Source organism: Elgaria multicarinata, chromosome 16 (assembly GCF_023053635.1).
Source record: "Elgaria multicarinata webbii isolate HBS135686 ecotype San Diego chromosome 16, rElgMul1.1.pri, whole genome shotgun sequence".
Classification (NCBI taxonomy): domain Eukaryota; kingdom Metazoa; phylum Chordata; class Lepidosauria; order Squamata; family Anguidae; genus Elgaria; species Elgaria multicarinata.
This window is the reverse complement of record NC_086186.1, coordinates 29,035,905-29,059,827: the sequence shown is the minus strand read 5'-3', so window position 1 is coordinate 29,059,827 and position 23,923 is coordinate 29,035,905. Positions and strand designations below refer to the sequence as shown.

Sequence of the window (23,923 nt, the reverse complement as noted above, 5' to 3'; positions counted from 1 at the left end):
ATATAATGACCATATCTTAATGTCATTTCTTCAAAGAAGAATTCAAATAGATTTATGTATTCAGGTTAACTAAGGCACATTGATTTTATAGTGTTCATAACTCTACATACTCCCACCCTCAAAAAAGAAACCATACATTATTTCCTTTAAAGTGCTATATTTTAAACATTTGAATGTTAAAATTCAGCTTTCCTTTGGGGAGAAAAATTAGAGTTTTTGTGTTAACAACTGCTTTATAGCACATTTTGCAGTTCATTTAGTATTATTAGTATCACTGAAATAATGGTTTTGTAATGAACTAGCCCAAAGCTCATAAACTGTGCTTAAAATGATGCAAATATGATTAAAAGAAGTCTTAGCTAAGTGTGTTCTACCTTTCTTTTTTAAAAAAGCGTTTGTGGTATCACTCCTCACTTTACTTTTTATATACAGTATGTGTCGATACACATCTGTACTAAAAACAACAAATACTTCTCATTTGAACTTTGCTTAATTGCACACTGTCAGTGAGGCATGCATGCACTCAAATGTGTCAAGTGCTCCTGACCTGTTAAAAATCCCTCAAGAGACACTTAATAGCAGTTGGACATGAATAAGTCCTGTATTATCATGATTTCTTTATGTTATAAAATATAGCATATTTACTATAAAATTATAATGTACTAATGTAAATAATTAAGATACACAAAAGTAGCATAAGTATATGCCTCTGATAAATTATTTTGTCTAATTTACACTATTAGATTTTTGCTTGCTGATGAAGTTACATGCACATTGACTTTATCTATGTGAGTACTTTTTTGGATGTCTTCTGGAATGTTTATGAAAACAAAGTTTTACACCAGCAGTTTTGCCTAACCAACAAACATCAGATATTTGGAAAAGGCCAGTTTATGATGAATGAAAACAAACATTCTGTATACAACAAAACTTGTGATTATTATTTTTTTAAAAGTGGAGAATCTAAGATGCTATTTCACAAGGCTGTTCGGGAATTGTTAAGTCACTGAATTTCTTTCCGCTAGGTGCTATTTTTGGATGCTTAAACGAACCCTTAAATATATATGTGAATGGTTTCATTAGCCTACATCTTGGTCCCATTTAGATTCTCATGTTTTAAAAATCTTGCCAAAACAAATGGATTTCCACTTCGCTGGTGGGCCAAAATGAGACTACAAACTCCAAGTGGTAGTTTGGTCCAAGTGCCAATGTATCTAAATGCTAGTTTTGCTTTGTCAGTGTCTCTATGTTAAAACATACTGGTTAAAGCTTAGTTTTGGAATTAAAAGAAATTCCCATGACATCCCAGAAATCGATCTTTATACAAACATAGATGTTTAAGACCATTACATATTGGCATTAGTAGGCATTAATGCAAGCAGGACATTTCCATTAACACAAATACACAAAACATCCAACAAATCCCAGCCATTTGGATTAGCAAACAATACTCCATGGAACAAGGTTTCTGTTAATAATGTTTCTTATTGTTGGGAAATCTCTAGTGGACCAAATTTGTCAAACACACAAAAGGTCTAAAAGTGAAAAATAGTAATTAAGACTTGCACTTTATTGATTGGGCTGCTTAAGTAATTTTTCATTACGAACATAAGATTTAATACATAAAAGTAGTTAAAGATTCTGCCTTGGCACTAGCCGTTAGCATGTAATTGAACTAGTAAAAAAGATCAGTTTAACCTATGTTGATTATCACCTTATCTTTGAAAGGCAATTAAGGACCTCAATCATTGCAACAAGATTTGATTGTGTGGCCTTTATTGGACATTGATCTTTCAGCAAAGCGCAGTTACATTTTCCATTAATTTACAGTAACACAGTTTAACTCCGATACCTTAGACCATTGACCCGGGTAAGATGTCAGGCTAAGCACTTGTTTAGGTTAAGATGCTCCCACTAGTCATTACTGTTTAAAAGGGGATGCTGAAAAATGCAGATACCTATCAACTAAGTTTAGTCTAAGGTTTCAGTTATCGGCATTTGTTTCATCGCACTTAACAACAAAGTTCCCAGCCTTATAAAGTCATCCCCTTCGCTCTTTTAAACATCATCCTTGTACAGAGTGAAAGAGATAATTAAAGCAAGAGGTACAAGGCCACTCCTATTGTGTTTCAAAGGAGAATAGAGCAGATCATATTTCCTGAAAGTTGAAGGGTCATTATACCTTCCTGGCATCTTAAATATACAACACAAGTACATTTCAGAAGTGTGTATAAAATACATACCAAGTTATGTATGGTCAATTGGACAGGATGACCAAGATTAGAATGGGATTGGAACTTACCTCATATCTAAAAGCATCACCGGGCGGGGGAGAGTTAATATTTGAAAGGGGGGGGGGATCAAGCCTGAAACCCTCAGCTGGAAACTGTCTAACTAATCTGTGCTTTATCAGCTAGCTAGCAAATGTTTTTATACATCACAAAGTTGAAGCAAAGTTGCTAATAATGTAATAACTAATTTAAGCAGATTTTTATACAAGATGGAAATTACCTGTATTTTCAAAGTTTACAGATTTGCCCATCTCCTACAAAGGAAATACTTTATAGATAAGACTGTATATGAAAGCACTGTGGGTTCTTCTTTGGGACTGAGACAAATAGGTGATATATGAAACATGTATGGGATCTCTTAGTTCACTGTGAGTCTTCCTCTTAGACCACTGCTTCTCAAACACTTTGAATTGGGACCGATCTGTAAACTTACTCAACATTTCAGGACCCACTTGTAAACAAAGTTCAGCCCTAATTCTAACCTCATCCCCACACACGCACACCAGAGTACAAGAATATCACATCAGAAATTCACAATGAAAAATATATATTTTATTTTTCATTTTTATGTTAATGTAGATATATACAAGCAGTATGTATTCAAATATAATTTTAGCATGACATATAGGCAGGGAGCTTGTCTCTTTAAGCTCCCTGCCTATATGTCAGCTTCAGCTTTTCCTGAAAAGCCATAGCCTTGCCATCATAATTCATTAATAACAGCCAGGTTGAACTACTATATGGGAGATTGCCATTGAAGATAGTTCAAAATCTGCAACTTGTTCAAAATTCAGTAACCAGGGTTCTGGCTAGTTCATCTTAATTGAGCAATATTACACTTATTACATTGGCTCCTTTTTGCTACCAAGCCCAATTCAAGGTACTGGTTATCACGTTTAAAGCCCTAAACAGCTTAAGGCCCAAATGCCCAAAGCAGAGTAACCTCCCTTATTATCCCACCCATGAGATCTTGAGAGGGGCACTTCTCCAAATATTATCAATGAGAGAAATACACTATGAATTTATAAAGCAGGAGGGCCTTCTCTGTGATGGCACTCTGGCGTTGGAATGCCCTCCCAAATGAGAGACATTTGGCATCAACTTTTTTATTTTTGGTGCCAAATCAAAACATTCCTTTTTCACAGGTATTATAACATTTAAAAATGTTTAACATGTTAAAATGTTAAGTTAATTTTAAAACATTTTATTCTGTTTTTTTTTTAATTAATGTTTTTGATGGTTTATTGGCTGAAGTTTTATTTTCTTTTAATTTGTATGTTTTTTTAATATTGAACCCCTTTTTAAAATGTTATGTACACTGCCCTCAGATCTCTCGTGCATGAAGGGCATTTTATACATTCTAAGATTAAATAAAGAAAAATAAACAGTTATGAGCTGTCAGCCTGGTAAAAGAGAAAAGGCTCCTGGGAATGAAAACAAGAACACTTCATTATGCAACCCAGCGAAATCTTCCTGGGAGTCATAATCCACAATTTCAGAAGCTCTTGAGTATTAATAGCTGAGCACCTGCCTTAAAATATACTTTATACCCACTTAGGAAAAATGGGCAGAATATTTGATGGAACTCATTATGGATGATAAAAACAAGTGGTAATCTGAGGTATATGCCTAATGTTACTAGGATGCAGGGACATTCTTTTCCAAATTATATATTCACACATCCTCTGCTACACATATCTTTATTAGAAACAAGAATTCTAAGAATGCCACTGCAAAAAAGGCAATTCCCCACAAAATGGACAAACTCTCATTTATAGAAGGAAAGCCTTGTGTTTTATGAATAGCATATGTTCCCTTTAAATACTTCAACAGGTCCTAATCAATCCAGCAAGTGATATTATTATATTTGAACTCTGCCCTTAGCCATCTTCTAAGTTCATCCTTCATCATGATCAACTCCAGAAGTGCAAGAGGTCCATTGATTTTCATGTAATAAAAGAAAATATTACATTTGCTTAATTGTTACACAGTGAGAACATTGAGGAAGAAATCAAGCTTCTATTAAAGCTGCAAGCAGTTTTGAATTGTAGCGGATCAATAGAGTAGTTTGTCAAAGAGGTTCTCCAAGGAGGGTTGCCCATCACTGTATGGACAAGGAGTCATGCTGCCTTCACTTATCGAAAAACAGGTAAGCAAAGTCAGCAGTCTCCATTATCAAAAATCAAATAAGCTGCAGCTATTGGAGGGGCCACTCCAATGAAAAGCTGTATTTATAGTGTGGTAATTAAAAAACATTTTATCAGTCTTGTGTTGAGACCAAATCTTCACAGCAGAATATTGACAAAATCCGGAGCAATGAATGAGCAGTATTTGACTTTAAACTTATGAGCTGTGCTTATTTAATTTTGCCTGTTACTGGGAAAATCAGTTCTAGCCAATCTAGCAAAATGCTAATAGTCACTTTTATTATTAATGAAGCTTAATGTAACACACGAGCTACTCCACTGTGTAAACTATTTATTTAACTTGTGTTAGAAATATTCTTTGGTACCAACTATACTAGAGTAAGTGTTTCTTTGATTACAAATGTATTTAGTGTTGCTTTTAAGTAAAGCAAATATATTACTTCTCTACTGTATGGAACCCTTTCATAATTCAAATCAGCTGTTAAATTATTTTGAGAGATATACTTCTGCATAATTTTATTGCAGCCCTATGCTACAAAAATTAATTGCAGTATTTATTTTCAATACAGCAAATGTCACTTCCTAGGTAACATAATTTGCTAAAATACTATTTTTAAAGCAAACAATATTCTCTTACACCTGCCAGCCAAACTTTCGGCAATACATTTTTCATTATCAGTTAAGCACTGTCAGTAGATGCAAAGAGTCCAAAGTGACTGGAGTACTCATTTGGTGGAGAACACAAACAATTGCAAGCATTCTCTATGCATACACACAAAATATGGCCATGATCCAACCAATAATTAGTTTTAAGTTCCATTGAGTTCAATGGAAGAGTAAATCACTGAAATAAATGGGCTCGATTTTGGCTGGCAATTACCCAATCTCTCTGGCTCATAAAGAACTATTATTTATTTACAATATTTATATACCCCAAGTACTTTGTGGGAAAATTCAGAAGACTGAGAAAAATGTTTCTTTATTTCAGAGTTTTGCGTGTACAATTCAGGCATTGCTAATAAGTAAGTGGTTGTGGTGCTTATGGACATGTTTGGACGATCAGCGGGAGAAACAACACAAGAGTATGGGTTGTTTTCCCCGCCCCCCTTACATGCCAGTCACGTGACCAGCATTTCCTTAATTACTGTGCTGCGTCACAGGTTGCCTTGTCGACCAAACCCAGCATATGGTGCAGCGGGGGAGGTTTCTAACACCCCATGGAGAACCCCCTTCGCAAGGTGTTCAGATGACACAGAAACATGCAATCCTGCGCAAGTAATTAGGGAAATGCTGCTTCCACAACAGGCACGTATGGGGGTAAGGAAAACATCCCATACTCCATTGTTAATTACTTTTAAGTGCCATTGAGTTCAATGGAAGAGTAAAAAACATTCTTAAATCATTGGAATAAATGGGCCTAAAAAGAGCTCGATTTTGACTGGATCACCCAATCTCTCTGGCTCATACCAAACTATTTTTTTATTTACAATATTTATATACTGCTCCATATCTAAAATAGATTTCGAAGCAGTGAATAGTAGGGGTTGTGGGGTGGGTGAGAACATTTTCAGGTGTCATAGCAACCCACAATGCCACATAGGTAATTAGGGAAATGCCAGTCGCACAACAGGCACATGCAGGGGGGTACGACGACCCATACTGCATTGTTTCCCCTGCTGATCGTCCAAACGTGGCCATAAGCACTACAACCACTTACTTATTACCAATGCCTGAATTGCACATGCAAAGTTCTGAAATAAACATTTTTCTCCAACTTCTGAATTCCTTATCCCCGAAGCATTCGTTCAATTATATGGTATTGAAACCTTGTTTTGCAAATCAGTTTTGTTTAAAAGAAATCAAAGTTAACTCATTATGGAGAATGTAGTCATATTTGCATTCCATTGAAATGCTGGCCAACAATCTCATATATTAGAACAAACACACATATTACACAATTAGTAGATAAGCAGGAAAAAAATCCCAGTAATACGTATTTTCATTCTTCACAACTAGAATCAGTTTTTTTGGGACAGAGTATGTTTTATGGTTTTGCCAGGCTCAAAGGAAAACCAAAATTGTACCAAAGGAAAAATAGTGACATGTTTTGAAACCTTTACATATTACATAAGAATAAACTGCAAAGAGAAATCCTCCCCCTATGCCTGTGCTTTGGAACAGTACAGCCCATGAAAATACTCTGCCGCAATAAGCAATAGCAGAATTAATTCTTGAAAGCAACTGTTTAGTACATGGCACCTTCATCTTCTTTATTCAGAAAGTAAATAGTGACTGGACCACTGTGTGTATGAACTGTCTCTGTGACACTGACAAGGAACCAGGAGCCAATTCCATATAATAAAGTTGGGATACCTATGAAGAAAAACAACACACACAGATCAAAGAGTCAAAACTTATATGGTTTACAGTGCAATCCTCTGCAGGTCTACTTAGAAGTAAGCTTCATTGACCTCGTGGCTGGTGAGTTGCATTGTGTGCAGCTGCAATTTGAATATGTAACCCCCAATTAGGGTTTGTGCCATATCATGTCAGCTGGACAAGCATCTGTCAGGGATGCTTTAGGGTGGATTCCTGCATTGAGCAGGGGGTTGGACTCGATGGCCTTGTAGGCCCCTTCCAACTCTGCTATTCTATGATATGATTCTATGTGAACCCAGCCACTGTGGGTCAGTCAAAGGTTAAACAACCTGTCCATAACCTTACTACTAGTCAAGGGTTGTTTAACCCTAAAATAACACATGGTGGCCAGGTTGCCATGACATGGCACAACCCCCAATTGGGGTTGAATATCCAAAATGGCAGCCGCATGCACTACAGCTCATCATGGGTTAAATAACCCACAATGGCTTGGCCATGTCATATGTACTGGACTAATGAGTTCAATAGTTCTTTCTCCCAGGAAAGTGTGCAGTATATTAGCCCTAAAAGTATTAGCTACATAGGTTTGTAGCAGCAAAAAGAAATAACTGAATATATAGTAAAAAGAAGCATGGAGACTTCATTTGAGAAATGAATGAATATTCTCAAGACTGAAAGTTGTCATAGTGTACCTATCTCTCCCATGGGCAAATGTAGCACAGTGACTGCTAGTTTCCTCCTCTTTCTTCTTGGGTTTAATGCTGTAAGGAGGGAGGGAGCAGAAATAGTATTGCATTAGCTCTCCCCCAAACAGGTTGCAAGTAGCAAACTGCATGTCTGAATTAAAAGACATTATTGTACCACACTTTAAAAGCATCCCGTTAATTGTAAACAAACACAGTTTTAAAAGTCCATATTCCTGCTTCTTCCTGGATTAAAAACATAAGAGGAGCCATGCTGGATCAGACCAAGAGTCCATCTAGTCCAGCATTCTATTCACAGTGGCCAATCAGTTGTTGACCAGCAACCTATAAGCAGGACATGTAATAAATAAATAAATAAATAAATAAAATAAAGAGCACCCTCCCATCCATGTTCCCCAGCAGCTGATGTACATAGGCTTACTACCTCTGCTACTAGAGATAGTACATAGCTATCAGGACTAGTAACTGTTGATAGCCTTCTGTTCCAGGAATTTATCCAACTCCTTTTAAAGCTATCCAAATTGGCTGCTTTAATTACATCACTACATCTTATGGTAGCGAATTCCATGTGCTGTGTGAAGAAATAGTTCCTTTTATTTGTCCTGAATCTCCCACTAACCAGCTTCATGTCATGACCCCAGGTTCTAGTATTTTGAGAGGGGGAAAATGCTTCCCTATCTACATTCTCCATACCGTGCATAATTTTGTACACCTCTAGGTCTCCCCTTAGCCTCTTCCCCCCCAAAACAATCCTGTTGTAACCTTCCCTCATAGGGGAGATGCTCCAGCCCCTTGATAATTTTAGTTGCCCTTTTCTGCACTTTTTCCAGCCCTACAATATCTTGCTTTAAGTATGTGACCAGAACTGTACAGAGAAGTCCAACTGTGGTCGCACCATAGATTTGTAGAAAGACAGTGTGATATTGGCCGTTTTATTCTCAATTCCAACTATGCCTAACATGGAGTTTTGCCTTTTTAACAGCAGCTGCACACTGGGTTGACACTTTCATCAAGCTGTCCTTTCCCCATAAGAAAAGTCATTAAAGTGTGTTCAAAGTATTTTAAACCAGAGTAACAACGACACTGCAGCACCATCTTGACCCTTTTATCGTCGGTACCACCTCTGTACCTGGGCAGCATGTTGGAAGGTGACACTCACCAAAGTTTATTAACTTAAGAGTGGTAAAGAAGTAGTTCTGCACGGCCAGGTCTTGCCAGGGTGCTCGGGAGCAGTGGTACTTGATGAAGGGAAAGCAGCCAGTCCTCAGGATGTGGTAGTTTGCCCCTTTCACCTCCCAGTTGAAGTTGGAGAGCCCAAACTGGTCGTTGCGCACCGAGCTGTACTTGACACAGAAGGACGTCCAGTGGGGCAGCCCCCTCTGCAAGAGGTGCTGGCTCAGCACTTCGGAGGCCTTGGGCTTCGTGGCCACCCGGGCAGGCAGAAGGGCCAGCCGGAGGAACCCCCCGTGCAGCTTCTTCAGGAGGGCCAGGCCTGCCAGGGCCGGCTGGAGGGCGCCACGGCCCACCGGCTTCCCCATGAGCAACCCACCCCACCCCACCCCACCCCCGCAATATCTTGTCTCCCACAAACAGGGCCCTTCAGATGGGGGCAGGGGGCAGGTTTTTCCTGGAGACCCTCCCCCTCAAGCTACTTGCTGACGGGCTCCCCTCCCAGCTGGGGTCCATCGTTGACGTGCCTCCCCCGGCCTGCCTTCTCCTCAGTGGCTCGGGGCGAGTTTTCCTCAAAATCCCCTCATCCAAACCCTTCTTTCCAAAAACCTCTCCTGAGGGGCAACTCCTTTTTCGGTTAGTTTCCTCTTACAATGCCCTTCCCAAACCTAAAGGAACAGGAGCCACCAACACCGCCCCCCTCCCCTTTTCCTCTTCCTCCTCTTCCTCTTCCTCCTCCTCTTCTTCTTCTTCTACGGCTCCTCCACAGCGTCCGTCCCTCGAGCCTTCCGCGCCTGCGCAGTAACTTCCCTGCCATTGCTCTGCGCCTGCGCAAGTGACGGCTTCACGCGCGCGCTCCCGGCACGGTTTCGATTTCGCGCGCGCACTCTTGCGCGGGAAAGAAATGGTCCGCTCATGTCGCCCGGTGGGGGGGGGGGAGCGAGCGGGGTTCGGAAGCGCCTGAGGTGATTCTTTGCTGAGGGGAATGGGGAGGCCGACGGCGCCCCTTGCAGATAAATCAGGCCCGAACTCGACGGCTCCTCCTCGAATAGGCCTTTGAATGAGGCCTTTTGGAGTAGAAATTTGCCGCGACTAAGAAACAAACACACAAACAAACCCCCAGATCCCTGGATGGGATGATTTATCTGAGTGAAACTCATGGTTTTGAACCATTAAGCATCGTCTGTGAGGGGGGGGGGTAGGAATAACTCCACAGAAGAGCAGTCGTCGTCCCCCTTCCCCCGCTTTGGATAATTATGAACAATATTTCAAACTCAGCAATCTCAGACTAGTGAGCTGGAGAGTGAGATTGTGCTAATTAATCAGTTACTACATAACAACATACCCTGTTTATGTAGTAGAATGCACTACAAGCCACTAAATATTAATCATCGTCAGTAACAAGTTTTGACTCAACTTTACCTTTGGATAATTAATAGAGCAGAGAGAGATTTAATATATTTCTTGATTAGCTGGGTGGGGGCCAGCAAAACTAAAAAGCCTCAAAAGTGGGTGCTGCTTCACTGAAACGGAGCGGAGGGTGACTCTCCATTGCCCCTGCATTTCATGGGCAGCCAGAATTAACCTTGAAGCCCCAATAACTTGAAACCCCAATAACTTGAAGCCCCAATAACTTGCCTGGGGTGAAATTACAGTGGTGGAGAACTGATTGGTGGTGGGGGATTATATCTGTATCATTTAAACTATCCTTTTTAGTGGAGGAGTAGATAAGCTTTTGACTCACACCTGCTTCTTCCCTCACATATAACGGGAGGCTAGCTTGTTCCTTACGACAAAGGTGAAAGAAGAAAGTGCAAAAGCCGGGTTGCAGTTAAACCTCGAAAAAACCAAGATTATGGCAACCAGCTTGATTGATAACTGGCAAATAGAGGGAGAAAACATGGAGGCAGTGACAGACTTTGTATTTCTGGGCGCAAAGATTACTGCAGACGCTGACTGCAGCCAGGAAATCAGAAGACGTTTACTTCTTGGGAGGAGAGCAATGACAAATCTCGATAAAATAGTTAAGAGCAGAGACACCACACTGACAACAAAGGTCCGCATAGTTAAAGCAATGGTATTCCCCGTAGTAACCTATGGCTGTGAGAGCTGAACCATAAGGAAGGCCGAGCGAAGGAAGATAGATGCTTTTGAACTGTGGTGTTGGAGGAAAATTCTGAGAGTGCCTTGGACCGCAAGAAGATCAAACCAGTCCATACTCCAGGAAATAAAGCCAGACTGCTCACTTGAGGGAATGGTATTAAAGGCAAAACTGAAGTACTTTGGCCACATAATGAGAAGACAGGATACCCTGGAGAAGAGGCTGATGCTAGGGAAAGTGGAAGGCAAAAGGAAGAGGGGCCGACCAAGGGCAAGATGGATAGATGATATTCTGGAGGGGACAGACTTGACCTTGGGGAAGCTGGGGGTGGCAACGGCCGACAGAAAGCTCTGGCGTGGGCTGGTCCATGAAGTCACAAAGAGTCGGAAGCGACTGAATGAATAAACAACAAAAAGCTTGTTACTGCAATATGTAGGCCAAGGGCATGGCTGGAAGAGACCCACGATACATACGGCAGCCTTGCTGAGGCTAAACAGCTCCAGTTGGCTGGGAACCCTATACTATTATTATTATTATTATTATTATTATTATTTATTTATTTATTTATATAGCACCATCAATGTACGCTATGCTTCCTTGAGTTCGAGCATGCTAGAAAGGTGGGGTGTAAGTGCAATTATACAATTAAGGACAACTGCAAAATATAACTTGAAGACAGCAATCCTACACACAATTACCTAGGAGTAAGTCCCTTTGAACATAGTGGGATTTACTTAACAGTAAATATGCATAGGATGTCACCATTAGGCACCACTTTGAGTGTTTCAAAATTACCCCCTCCTCTCCTTCAAATGTCATCAGAGAAGAGATTGTGGGGCCCACTTCATCAGCTTCACTTCTATTTGGCTCCTCTCTCCTCCCTGACCTGTTTCCTTACAAGCTGATCATTATAAGAATTTTGCCACTTTAAGAATTGGTGCTTGAGTGTGCTCTTTTCCTCTTCTCTCTCTGCCCTTTCCCCCTCTTTTCAGGGGTGGGCAAATTGCCTCCAGCTCTATCAAGCACAGCAAGGGATGAGGGGAGTCTAGGCCAAAATACGTGGAAGACCTCAAGTTGCCCACCACCAGGTTAGATAATAAGCATGTAGGGGATGGATTCGTTTTTAATCTATGCATAGTGCTTAGTATGTTTTTGTTACTTTATAAATGGAAATAATAACAAGGTTTAATTTCTATGATTGCTCAGCTCCAGAACCTTTCCCCCCTTTAGTTGCAGAGCTCAACCTCAAAAGAACTTGTAAAGTGAAATATGAATATATTTCCAATAGGATTTCTTACTGATGAGCCCATCTATTGGTTCTGTATACAATTCTACTTCAACTCTTAAGGAATATCTAATATATTCTATACGTAGCTGGGAAATAGTGTTTATACAATATACACCTGGGAGTACGCCTTAATGAATACAATAGGGCTTACTTCTGAGTAGACATATCTAGGATTGTGCTATTATTTCCCAAAAGAAAGAAAAAAGTGCTGCCTGAATTTCCAAACTGCCTCAGGGCATTCCCTAGTTCATTGGGAAAAGCTTGGACTTGGCATTAATATAACCAGACCCTTAAAAATTATAAGACCCCCAAAAAGGCAACTTAAAAGGCCAAACTAGCTTAAAAAATAAACACATTACATTTTATTGGAAGAATAAACCAATATTTATTTAAGCCACATAGAAGAAATAGCATCTGATACAATTCTTATTGAGAAAATTTCTGTGAGTTTGGGACTCACTATTGATTCCAGTATATCTTCAGCTAACTGGGTTTTCAAAATCCCAAACACAGGTGTAGGAGCAGTACTTGAACAATGACAACTCCTTGAAGAATTTTAAGATGTACAGTGAGAAACCCACGATGGCACATGGAATAGAGTTTAACCTACCGGAAGAAATAAATTGTAACTTAACAATATCATCAAGGTTTTTTTTAAAGTGAACTCTTTCTACTTCCAATTCTATCCTGCCCTAAAGAAAGGATTGGAAAGAGACTTGCTAATAACTAACATTTTACTACAGTTTATTTCTAAAATACTAGGATTATGAACCTCTAAAAGTTCGCTTACATTTGAAAGCAAGCCTGCAACCAAAGAGTTTGTGTGGAATTAAAGGAATACATCTCCCTCCACAGTTCGTGCTTCTCTTACATTTTAAAAACTCAGGCACAGCCCTACTGTAAAAAACAAAACTTTGACTGTTGTAGACCACTCATAGCTAGAAAATGAAGGGGGGGGGGGAATTAGAGCTGGTAAGCTTCTAGTCTGAGCATAATATGACTGAAAGGGGTATTTGGAAGTGAGTATTTTATTTCCCCACAGGCATAAAGATAAAGATGAAAGAAAAAGACTTAAAGTTTACTAACTATTTTGTGGAAGCTTGTACTTTGGAAGCCTGTTGGTCCTCTTCAAATTTTAACTTGTTTTGTTCTGTAACTCCCAAAATTCGTTCAATATCTTGGACTGCTCCCTATAACAAAGTCAAACAGCTCAAGTGGTGAAACAGTAGTTTATGCTACGGGATGTCCCTCCCGTTCTTACCATTGGACCAGTGATATCATGGAAACCAAACTAAGAGTGACACTTTTCAGGACTAGTCCTCCAAATGTGGCAGGTGCTTTGTTCAGTTACTAGTGACTAAGGTCAACGTTAATTTACAGTTAAAGCAACAGAATCAAACATTCAGGCTAAGTTTAATTGCTACTGTTTCAAATACCAATGAGCTTCCTTGACTCTTCTGAAGGATTCCTCCTGGGTGTGTGAGATCCTCCTCACAGTAGATACCAAGGCTAGCATCAAGCTTGAGGGGGCTCTCTGCATAGTTCTGCTAGTGGGGGTCGTTGGCACTAACTCTTGGCCCGAACCCCTATCAGACCCCCATTCAACACTGCTGCTTGCACCCACCACCATTTGGATCTCCCAGCAGCACTGTAGCCACCAGTCACTATCTCACTCCCCTGGATGGGCTTACTTGACGGCAGCATTACTTTGGGGACCAACAGAAAAGCAAGGCACCTGCTCCTATAAGTAGCTCCCATGTTACAGCTTCCAAAATGCAATGCTTAATGTTGAGGTTTTGGGAAATAAAATATAGCAGCCATCCAGTGCTGATTGGAGTCGAGCAGACAGTTTCATTCCCATTCCTAAAATGGGAAGTGACTAGTGCCTCTGTAGCTGCAGTACCATGCAGTGAAACAAGTTGTGGTGGGTGCTGGCAGCAATGCCAGGAAGGGGACTGATGGTAAGACACCCACACAGGGTAGGCATCAGCTGGTCTATGAGTACTTGCTCTCTGAATTCTCTTCATGGACCATGGTTCAAGACCTACAGTGCTCAATGGAGGGGATGCAAATGCAGCCTCTGGGTTTACAAGATGGAGCCTATGAATGGGTATCAGAAAATAATCAAGCTTGTTTATTTGTTACTTCTTATTGTATGTGTTTTAATATCTCAACAGTTTCCTTTTATAAATCAATGAGCAAGCTTTAGGGAGGAGAGCATGAAGATTGTTTTGCCTCTCCAATTAGCAACTCCAAGAATGGATAAATTTGAGATGAAAACCAAATTCCCCTTGAAGCTAGCAGTATCACTAGAGTGAGGACTTCCTTTCAAATAAACCTGTGGCTCCCAGCTCAAGCAAATCTATGTTACCACATCTAAAACTCTTAAATTTAACTAACAGATTCTCTGGGAATCTCACAATATTGACCTGCGTGCTGTAAAATATGTACTGCTAAGAACAGAACCCAGGATGGTTTAGCACTTGTTTATAATACAGCATGAGGTGTTTTCTGTCCTCGAACAGAAATTTAACTGGAATCGTTAGTTAATTAACACCTCACCTTAAAATTGGTCTCGGCATGCATATTAGGTGCTGATAATTCTTGATAGATGATGAAGAGATGCTGAGCAAAGGTCATGAGGACCCCCTGGAGATGTTCTCCAATTGTTCTGTTAATGATATCCAAACAAATGACTTTGCCAATGATTCCATTCGCATGCTTAAAAACAATCGCCCTCTCATTTGGGCTTGTCAGACGGTGGAATTTAATGAGTATTTTCAATCTCGTAAGGTGGCAATCTTCAGGGAGATATGAAAGATGAGGCCCCATTTTAACTTGTCAGTAAAAAGGATTTGTGTAATAAATAATTTTTATTAATCAAGTAGCAGAGGAGAGCAAGAGGTTTAGCCATTCCATGCAAAAGACTGCTGCCTTTTCAAAACCACGTTGGGCTTCAAAAATGGGACCAATGGTATGAGATACCACTGTAGTACTAATACTAGAGCATTCTGCTGGAAACATGTCTTTCTAAGTTCCATTGCAGCAAATGGAGATTGAACAGGTTCAATGGGACTTGGGCAAAACAGGGCCTGCTGCTTGCTCTGTGCTGCACAAGAAACCCTTCACAAGTGCTCTCTCTTGCTCTCTCTGACCTGGTCCCCTTGCACCATTGTGTGCCATACCAAAGGCCATGTGTGTCTGTGAAAGAGCTACTCTCTCAGGAGTAGCAACAACAAAGAGTCTCACAGCACCATAAATGCCAACACATTTATTATGGCATAAGTTTTATGCTGCAAGACTCTTGTTTTGCTGCAATGAACCAGTTACAGCTACCCCTCTCAGGAGCGTTTGGGTATGGAAGACTAAACCTCAGCAGGAGGAGGGTATTAAACTAGAGGATTTTCAATATGACTCCAGCCTTACAGTTATCTTCTGCAAACTTACAACATTCCAAATTTATGTCTCTTCTGTTCTTCAAACATGAGAAAAATTGTACCTTCTTTTAGCTGTTGAGAATGGGAAAAGTTGTTAGAATCTGCAGACTAACTGGCTTAGAAGTTTAAAAATAGAAGTTTTATATGAAACTGCCTAGAAATTATAAAAACAATTTTACAAAATAAGAAGCTAGAGCATTTTTGTGGAGATAGTTAAAATTAAAGAAGGCCAGTTCATTCAAGATCAGTGGTGAGAAATGTTCACTTTCAGGCTGATATCAAAATTAGACTGTCAAAAATCTAAAAATAGAAGTGCATAGACTGAAGACTGCCTGGAAACCATGTTGGCTGATCTGTAAGCCCTCTTCATCCCACATATGTAGGAGGTATCTGTGGTTACTCTGTAGTAATGCACTTGCTCCTACAAGCAGCATCATGTGTTTCAAATCACAGACCTAAACTGAAAATAGTTTTTAAGGGTTTGAGTTTTGGTAGTGACATATGATGATATGTTATTGAATCATACAGTTTATAGAAAGTTTCATAAGAATCAGGGGCCAAAAATGTGAAAGTACTGACTTTCCTGTGGTCAGTCTAGAAAATATTTGCATGCTGTTCCTCTTCCCAAACTGTTTTATTCAGTAGTGTTCTTAATTTTTTTTTTTTTAGGTTTTACATTATGGGATGATGATGATGATTAACCTGCCTCTCCCTCTGGATTGAGGCAGGGAACAACGTTCAATAACAACACAATAAGTTAGACTGGTTAAAAGTGCATATAAAACTGATACAATATTAAAATAAAAATCACAACATCTTAAAATTCTTAGGTTTAAAATTCATCTGGGTAGGACTGCCAGAAGAGACTGGTTTTTATGGCTGTCTTAAACTCAGAGAGAGTATTAAACTGACAAATCCCCTCTAGCAGGCCATTCCACAGTCTGGGGGCAGCAGAAGAAAATCTCCTCTGAGTAACAGTTGTCAGCCTAGTTGTTGTTGATTGAAGTAAACCCTTCCCAGAGGACCTGAGTGTGTGGGGCGGATTATACGGGAGAAGGCAATCCTGCAGGTAACCTGGACCCAAACCATGTAGGGCTTTAAAGGTAATAACCAACACTTTATGACCATAATGTCCTCTATTTTATGCACTACCCAGAGAACGTCAGCTATTGAGTGGTATAGAAATGTAAATAAAATAAATAAAACTTCCCCCATCTCTTCTTATTTTCCTATCTCTGTTTCATTCATATGTAAAGCACATGACCTTCCCACCTGGACATCATATCCAATCCCATGAGCCTTGCACATCTGAAGGAAAACGTTATAGTAGATGAGGGAAAGGTTGGCATGCATAATTGAACTGCTCATGACAACAGAGCGGCTGACAATGGAAGCCTGGCAAAAACAAAAACAAAAAGGATAAGGAAAAACAAAAACAAAAAAAGTTTAATTTTATGAAGCACTAACAGATTCCCGCATCAACACAAAGCACATTGATACACGAGTGGCTAAACCCAATGTCCTGCTATATTATTTTGCTTCCTAAAAGCACACATTTCAGCCTTTGCAATTATGGACTTCATAGTCACATGAACAAAGATAAGCAATGTTTTATAACACAATAATTCAAGAAGGTAATTGCCTTACCTAAGTACTATTCACACACTACACGTAAGATTACATTCCCCTAGCACAAATCACTCTACAGTCATGTGATCTAGCCCTCAGTGAGACCAGTGGAGGAATTCAAGTGCATTAAATAGTTGCTAAGCTGTAATAACTAACTGTGTGTGCATGGCTTGAACAGAAAGCATCAAGCCATTGGGGCAGCAAAGAGAAATTTGAAAATGTGTTACATATGACCTGAAAGCTCTGAACCCACAAGACAAATATAAAGGACTCATTATTTTTTAAATTTTCTATTGTTTTGAAGTACACCAAATTATTCTGAGAAATTTGCATGTTGTTTGAAAATGCAAACGATAACCAACTCCAAACTTTGAAAGCTATGGTGATGTAGGTTTCTGCTTGAATGAGGGGTCAAGGGTAGATGTGCCCTAATATTACATTTGTATTCAGGGCAGCATACACGGGCCTCTCCCTGCATGTTTTCCCCTCGCAACAACCCTGCAAGGTAGTTTAGTTTAGTTTAGTTTTATTTATTTATTACATTTATATCCCACCTTTTTTGCTCTAAGGTAATGACTGGTCAAAGGTCACCCAATGAGCTTCATAGGTGAGTGGAGACTTCATTTCAAGTCTCTGCTGGTCCAGGTTCAATATCACTCCATATTTGTTCTCACCTTGAAATTATAATGAAATACTAATGTTCTTCATTATTTTGCTTTTGACTAGGGCTTCGTCTGATGCAACATTTGGCACTTATTAAAGTGGTGCCATGAGTGTATATACATGGCATTGCAAAAGTGGTTATTTAGATTTTCTGGGATATATCTTATTAGTTTAATCTTCAGAACTTTTAAACAGTTGGTTCTTTAGCAGTGTGCTACTAGCAAGAATTTTAGCCAAACGTATTTCACCCCACCTCTTATTTCTTAACAAAGTGCTATTGATTCAGTAAAGACATAAATGATAAAGCTTAAGAAAAACTATGTTCCATTTCTTGCAGAACCTGGTTGCAGAAGACCACCAATGTGTTTGATTTTCCACCAATGCGTTTGATATTTGTCAAGTTATTTCAGAGACAATCTACCAAACAGTTGAGTTTCAGTGGGGTGAACATGGATTCTAAATGTGCAGCCCACTCAAGAGCAACTGGAAAAGGTGAGTAGAATCTGAATGGGTGTTCTAGCCTTCCTTGATTTCTTTAATGTAACCTATTTTTGGTTCCATTAAAATGTCAATTCTTAACGATTTGGAGGGACCCCAGAAGTTTTTTAGTCTTAGCTGCTTAGACCTAAGTCAAGAGAACTGTGAGGGCTGGCCAGCCTCCCTCCCCAATCTGCTATTCTGCAGAGCATTACCTACTGCATGGAAGTTCTACGCACAGTGGCCCTCAGTGCCCTACTGCTGTCTGCCATAGCACCTTAGGTTACTACTAGGCATGCATACTTGGGCTCCCAGGTGCAGTATTATGAGGAAATCAAGTATGCAGGAGATTGACATTGGCAGCCACTGTGAGCAGCAGGACCCACAATTTGGCTGGGGTCCTGCCCTGAAGCTTATTTAGCACGAGGGGTAATCCAGCCTTGGTTGAGAATAGTGAGTCAGAGGACTAAGAGTATACATTATCAAATCAGGTATCAAAGCTTTCAGTAATTTGTTTTTGGCCAGAAATAAAATAAATGAATGCTTGATAAAATAATCCAAGTAGCAGTTTAACAAGCGTAAACTTGAATGCAGCGGCAATAACACAGAACTATTGTTTAAGCGCAAGCATCAGTTTGATGAGGTGCTTATTTCAGCTACAAAGCAGGCAAACACATGCATAATGAACTGCCGGATGAATTATTAATGTCTTGCTTATTTAGCCTCATCTGTCTCGAAGATAATGTATCCTAAGTATAATGAGTGATTGGTTTTGTACATAATTACAGTAGCAGCAGTATCTAGGAAATTTGCTCTTGCAAAGGAGTTTTCTAAAAATAAAAACCATCACTCGCACTCGGTCACCGCTCCATTTTATCAAAATCAAAGCAAGCAGCCTAGTGAATGTGTAATAAATTCGCGGGGACAGAAGCATTATTAACATCATAATTTCACATAAAGTGTTTTTACTTAATCATTCATTACAGATCATGCGCTGTAAAAAGATTTGTCTCCTGTTTATTTCTTTGGGTTCTTTAAAAGAGAACTCTGCCACGTTGGTGCTCTTTTTGCCACGGTTGACTGTTAGCCAAACAAGATGGGAAAGAATAAGAAGAATGTGGGAGGATGGGGGGTGGATTATAGGCCAGGAGTGACTAACTTACGTTAATCCTGACAGAATTTTAATTAAAAAGTTGCTACTTGATTACTTTTCATTTCTAAAAAATGTACTACTGGGACTAATTTACTCTATTCCAACTCAAAGTAGTAGCTGGACAAGAACAATAGATCAGAAGCTCATTAACCTCTAAATTACAAAGCTCTGGCACTTTTTGGAATGACACAACATCTCTATCTGCAAATGGACAGGAGCAGGTTCCTGGACCATTTCTGACCATGCATTAAAATGGCTGTTGTTTTGCAGACAAAGCAGCTCTTTTAAGAGATCTCTGAATTAATTTTTCTAGGGATAGCAAGTTACTGCTTCTACCTTTGGGGTTATGCACTGGTAAAAGCAAAGGTGTCCCCATTGTGGTAAGTAAGAAGAGCAATGGCGTTTAAGGAGGCATTCACAATGAACTTCAAAATGCTCTCCTACCAAAGATCAGACAAAATCACCTGGGTACCAAGTGTATTTCTGAAGACTATTTCAACTGATCAAGCATTTGCTATTCAAAGATGAGCTAGGAGATCCCTGAGTTTGAAGATTAGACAATTAAATATTGAACTAAATATCAAAATGATATACAATAATGGATACCAGACTAGGCCTGAAGACATTTGCAAATATTTCTAGCCTCTCTTTTCTTGTAAATATGGGAGTGTTATTCCTAGCTTGTGACAAACAAATATTCTAAAATAACGAGTTTGGCTTCAACATTAATCAGATTTCAAAACCTCATAATCAGTGTGACATTTTCAGGACCAGCCCACAGCATTTTGCAAGAAAAAGTCCCAAGGGCCCCCGCTTCCACTAATAAGCATGGGGCATTGTCCACAGGACATTCTCTTGTGCAAACCTCATGGAAAGGAATGCACAACGCCACAAACAGGAATACACAAGAGCACCACTTCAGTGAGGTACCGGTAATATCCAAATGTAATGTGCAGAGGACATCACTTACAGCTTGGGGCTGTTCTTTCTGGGGATGGCGACCTTTTGGTTTCTTTGGAATTAGTTGCACTTCAAAGCGGCTTAACCTGCAATCCAGCGTCCCATTAGTTACGTAAAGCAAGACCTGTGTCAAAGCCAGATGATCACTATAGTGCAGATCCAGGTCTATTGCCCATACCTAATTACAGCACAGGAAGAAAAGTAAGAGAAGTTTTCATGGCAATAATAGGAACAGACATTTCCCCTCTCCTATTTAACTATACAGTTCAGCTCCAATTCTAAGCCGAGAAATAGACATCTCACTGTTTTGGACTTAAAATGGCCATACTTTACATGAGAGCAGCAACTGCAGGTAATTCACCAATAGTAGACCAACTGCTTTGAAACTGCACAACTGTTTGTAAACATGCCTCATATCATATTTTTAGAATCTGTGCACAACCTAATATGTAACTTGCTTTTTCTTTGGTAAGTTTAAGAATATAATTATAATTTCAATCACTTGAAAGTTATTTGCAAACTTTGCATAAATGAAATACATGACCATCGGATTTTAAAAAATAAGCTACAGAAAGCAACAAAATCCAAGTCTCCATAGTGAAATATATGGATGTGTGCTCATTAATAGGCAACACCAACATGTACCTTATCATATAAGTCTGAAGATGCATACTACAGTCAACAAGCACAACATTCTACAAGCCCAGAGAATGGTCTGGTGGGAGATCACTTAAGTAGCCTTTGGGACCTGCAGAAGGTAGAACAGCACCCACAGGTCCATGCACCTGTGCAAACTGATGGCAGTGAAGTGGAAGATGAATGACCCAATGGCACACAACTGCAGTTTTGAGATAATTTTGGGTACACACAAGCAGCTGAAGTACAATTACTATACAAATGTGCCCAAAGAGGCAGAATCGGTGCATTACTGTTGTTAAAATAAACTGAATATTAAACAGCTTTTCCTACTTAGGAGTTTATATACAATCTACTTCACTAGCAAGAATCTTTCAGTGTAACTGTGAAATGCATTGGGCAATAACAGAAAAACATTTGCAGCCTTGGTAGCTAGACTGTAAAACATATTTACCGTTGCATTTTAGGAGTTCTGAAGCTAACTTGCCCCAGAGACAGCTTTGGGATACAAGCCATAACTCAATTCAACAATTGGATAGGATTATGACACAGGCAGGTTGAAGGTAAATCAGGATCTACTGGTGAATCTCTGGGTGATCTGCAGTAGATTAGCAAGGCTTTCTGATGCCTAATTGTTTAACAGCAGGCACAAAAAAAGGGGAAGGAGGCAGACTGAGAAAGGAAAATTTGAGGGAAACCAGGAGTCATTTTTTGTTTGAAAGGCTGGTGAGTCCAGCCCTTTTACTGAAATTAAACTCCTAGGCTGAACATGTGGTCAGACAGAGGTACTCTGTTCCTTCTTTGTAACTGTATGCCTGCAGCCTATCCTTCCAGGCCACCATTGTACGCCTGACTCTGGTTGGTGGACCTCAATGTTTGGAGATGAGAATGGGCTTTCCCTTGTGAGGCTGTAGGGGTGGGAGGGAATGGGCACGCTTCCCACAGCTCTGATCTCCTATCAGTCACCATTTGGTGGCTATTGCACAAAGTCCATGAAATTAAATTTTAAAAATGGGTTCCTGGCATCAGTGCCTGTGAGCTCTGGCACTTGCCTGACCATGGTGGGTGCTGATGCCAGGCCTGATGGGGAGGCGGTGGGGGGCGGGTAAAGGAGAGGGAAGAGTCAAAGGACACCAAAGCTTCATACTTGATCACTGAGATGGCCTGTGGCATCAGTGGAAAAGGAGAGTGACCAAGACCAGCCTTCCTATTTTTCCAGCTAGAGCCTTACTGAACTTGAGACAACAAAGAAGTATCCCAACAGAAATATCAGAGAGGAGGTAGAGTGAGGATGTAAGTTCTGGGGTAGAAGTAAGGCTGGTGACATAAGCCATGGGATATGCTGAGGCTTCCTAGGGATAATATATATAGAGAGAAAAGTGTAGAGGACCAAGTACAAAGTCATTAGGGATGCCAATGGAGAGAGGGAAGCCCATTAAGGGCTTCCCCTTATAGAAACTTTGAAAGTTTCAAAGAGACAGGTAGGCAGAGAACTATCTGAGAACAGAATCATAAGAGACCTAGAGCATAAGGGGAATCAGGCATGTGAGAGTGGATGTATCAAGGAAGATACTTCCTGAGGATATCCCCAGAAAGGTCAAGAGAATGAGCCCTGAGCCTTTGGATTGGGCAGCAAGGTCATCAGTGACTTCTGTAAGGGCAATTTTAGTGGAGTGCAAGCCAGACTGAAGGGGCGGGGGCAGGAGCAGAGGTGATACAGCAAGAGTAAGCAGTACACTCCAGGAGTTTGGAGATAAAAAGAAATTGAGCAGTAGTTGAAGAGGGAGGATGGTCAAGGGTTTGTTTGTTTTTGAGAATAGGGAAAGCAGTGGCATGTTTGAATGATGAAAAGAAAGAGCCAGACAAGTTAATGTAGTGGAGAGTATGGATAATGGCTGGGGAAATGGCAACTAGACGTTAGAAGGGGACAGGATCAAGGGGGGCACATGGTGGGGTTAGGCAAGGATAATAGGGTAGCCAAGAAAGGGTAGAAGGAAGTGCTGGAGGAGGAAGAGCTTACAGAAGGATGAAAGAGAGAATCAGAGAAGTCAGAATGGCTAGATGAAATGCTAGCATTCAAGAAGGAGGTAAAAACTTGAGTGGAGAGCAGGGGGAGGTGAAGGTGGAGGGGGTAGGCCGTAGCAGAGCACCAGTGGTAGAGAAAAGGTGGTTGGGATTCCTAGAATTGATGTGGAACAGATTGTCCTGCCCTGCCTTGTCTAGACTCTGAGCTCTCAGGGAAGTAGGCTATGGTTGCAATACCCTATAGCCAGATGGCATAGCATCTGATGCTGTAGTGGCATGTTTGCAGATATCAGGTTTCAGCAGGTAAAATGAAGGTCAGCTTAGACAAAGTGAAGATTTGCTTAGAAAGATCCAGCCTCAGCTGGTAGAGCAAGATCAGACCAGAACTAGGCAGAACTGATGAGGACCTTGGACAGAGACTGGCTGAAGTTTTCAAATTTATAGCACAGGAAACTGTTGCTTCAGGGTGCAAAGGATTTCTGAGATAAGGGCTGGCCAGCCTGATAGTGCTGTTGGCTTCACCCCTGCTCGGAGGATCTTAAAGCACCATTGCCTTATTCAATGTTTCTTAACCAGAGGGGATGACAGGCTGCACAGGAGAGTTTTCTGAATCCAATGGTAAAGCTGTTGCATCTAGTTGGGAAGGATCCAGTAGGGAGGCTGGAGACGCCTTGTCCAGGTCAGTCTCTGAACCTGAGGAGGGGTGTTGAGACCGAACATGACACAGAGAGGTGAAGTAGTGTTGTTTAGACAGACTGATGGTAAAAGAGAAGAAACAGAATAATAAGAGTTGACAAAATCAGTCAACTCTTGGTTTCTTCCAGAGGCATTCAGCTGTGCAAGAACATGAACAGAGATATCAA

The 23,923-nt window shown here is 40.3% G+C and overlaps 2 protein-coding genes across 2 annotated transcripts in view; both read right to left on the bottom strand.

Annotated features, from left to right (window-relative positions):
* Positions 1-4,939: 4,939 nt before the first annotated feature.
* C16H15orf61 (chromosome 16 C15orf61 homolog) lies at positions 4,940-9,059 on the bottom strand. Its single transcript, XM_063142666.1, has 2 exons — positions 8,681-9,059; positions 4,940-6,811 (listed from the first exon to the last, which is right to left on the bottom strand). Exons 1-2 carry the CDS (start codon positions 9,057-9,059, stop codon positions 6,684-6,686), a joined length of 507 nt encoding a protein of 168 aa, XP_062998736.1. The 3' UTR covers positions 4,940-6,683.
* Positions 9,060-12,628: 3,569 nt separating this feature from the next.
* The window catches only part of IQCH (IQ motif containing H), a 69,573-nt gene continuing 58,278 nt past the window's right edge, over positions 12,629-23,923 (bottom strand). Inside the window, exons 11-16 of the mRNA XM_063142665.1 lie at positions 20,410-20,577; positions 16,790-16,912; positions 15,528-15,589; positions 14,643-14,751; positions 13,167-13,270; positions 12,629-12,686 (exon numbers count right to left, since the gene is read on the bottom strand). Coding sequence (XP_062998735.1) covers position 12,686; positions 13,167-13,270; positions 14,643-14,751; positions 15,528-15,589; positions 16,790-16,912; positions 20,410-20,577 — 567 coding nt within the window. The 3' untranslated portion in view covers positions 12,629-12,685. The remainder of the gene's footprint in view (positions 12,687-13,166; positions 13,271-14,642; positions 14,752-15,527; positions 15,590-16,789; positions 16,913-20,409; positions 20,578-23,923) is intronic.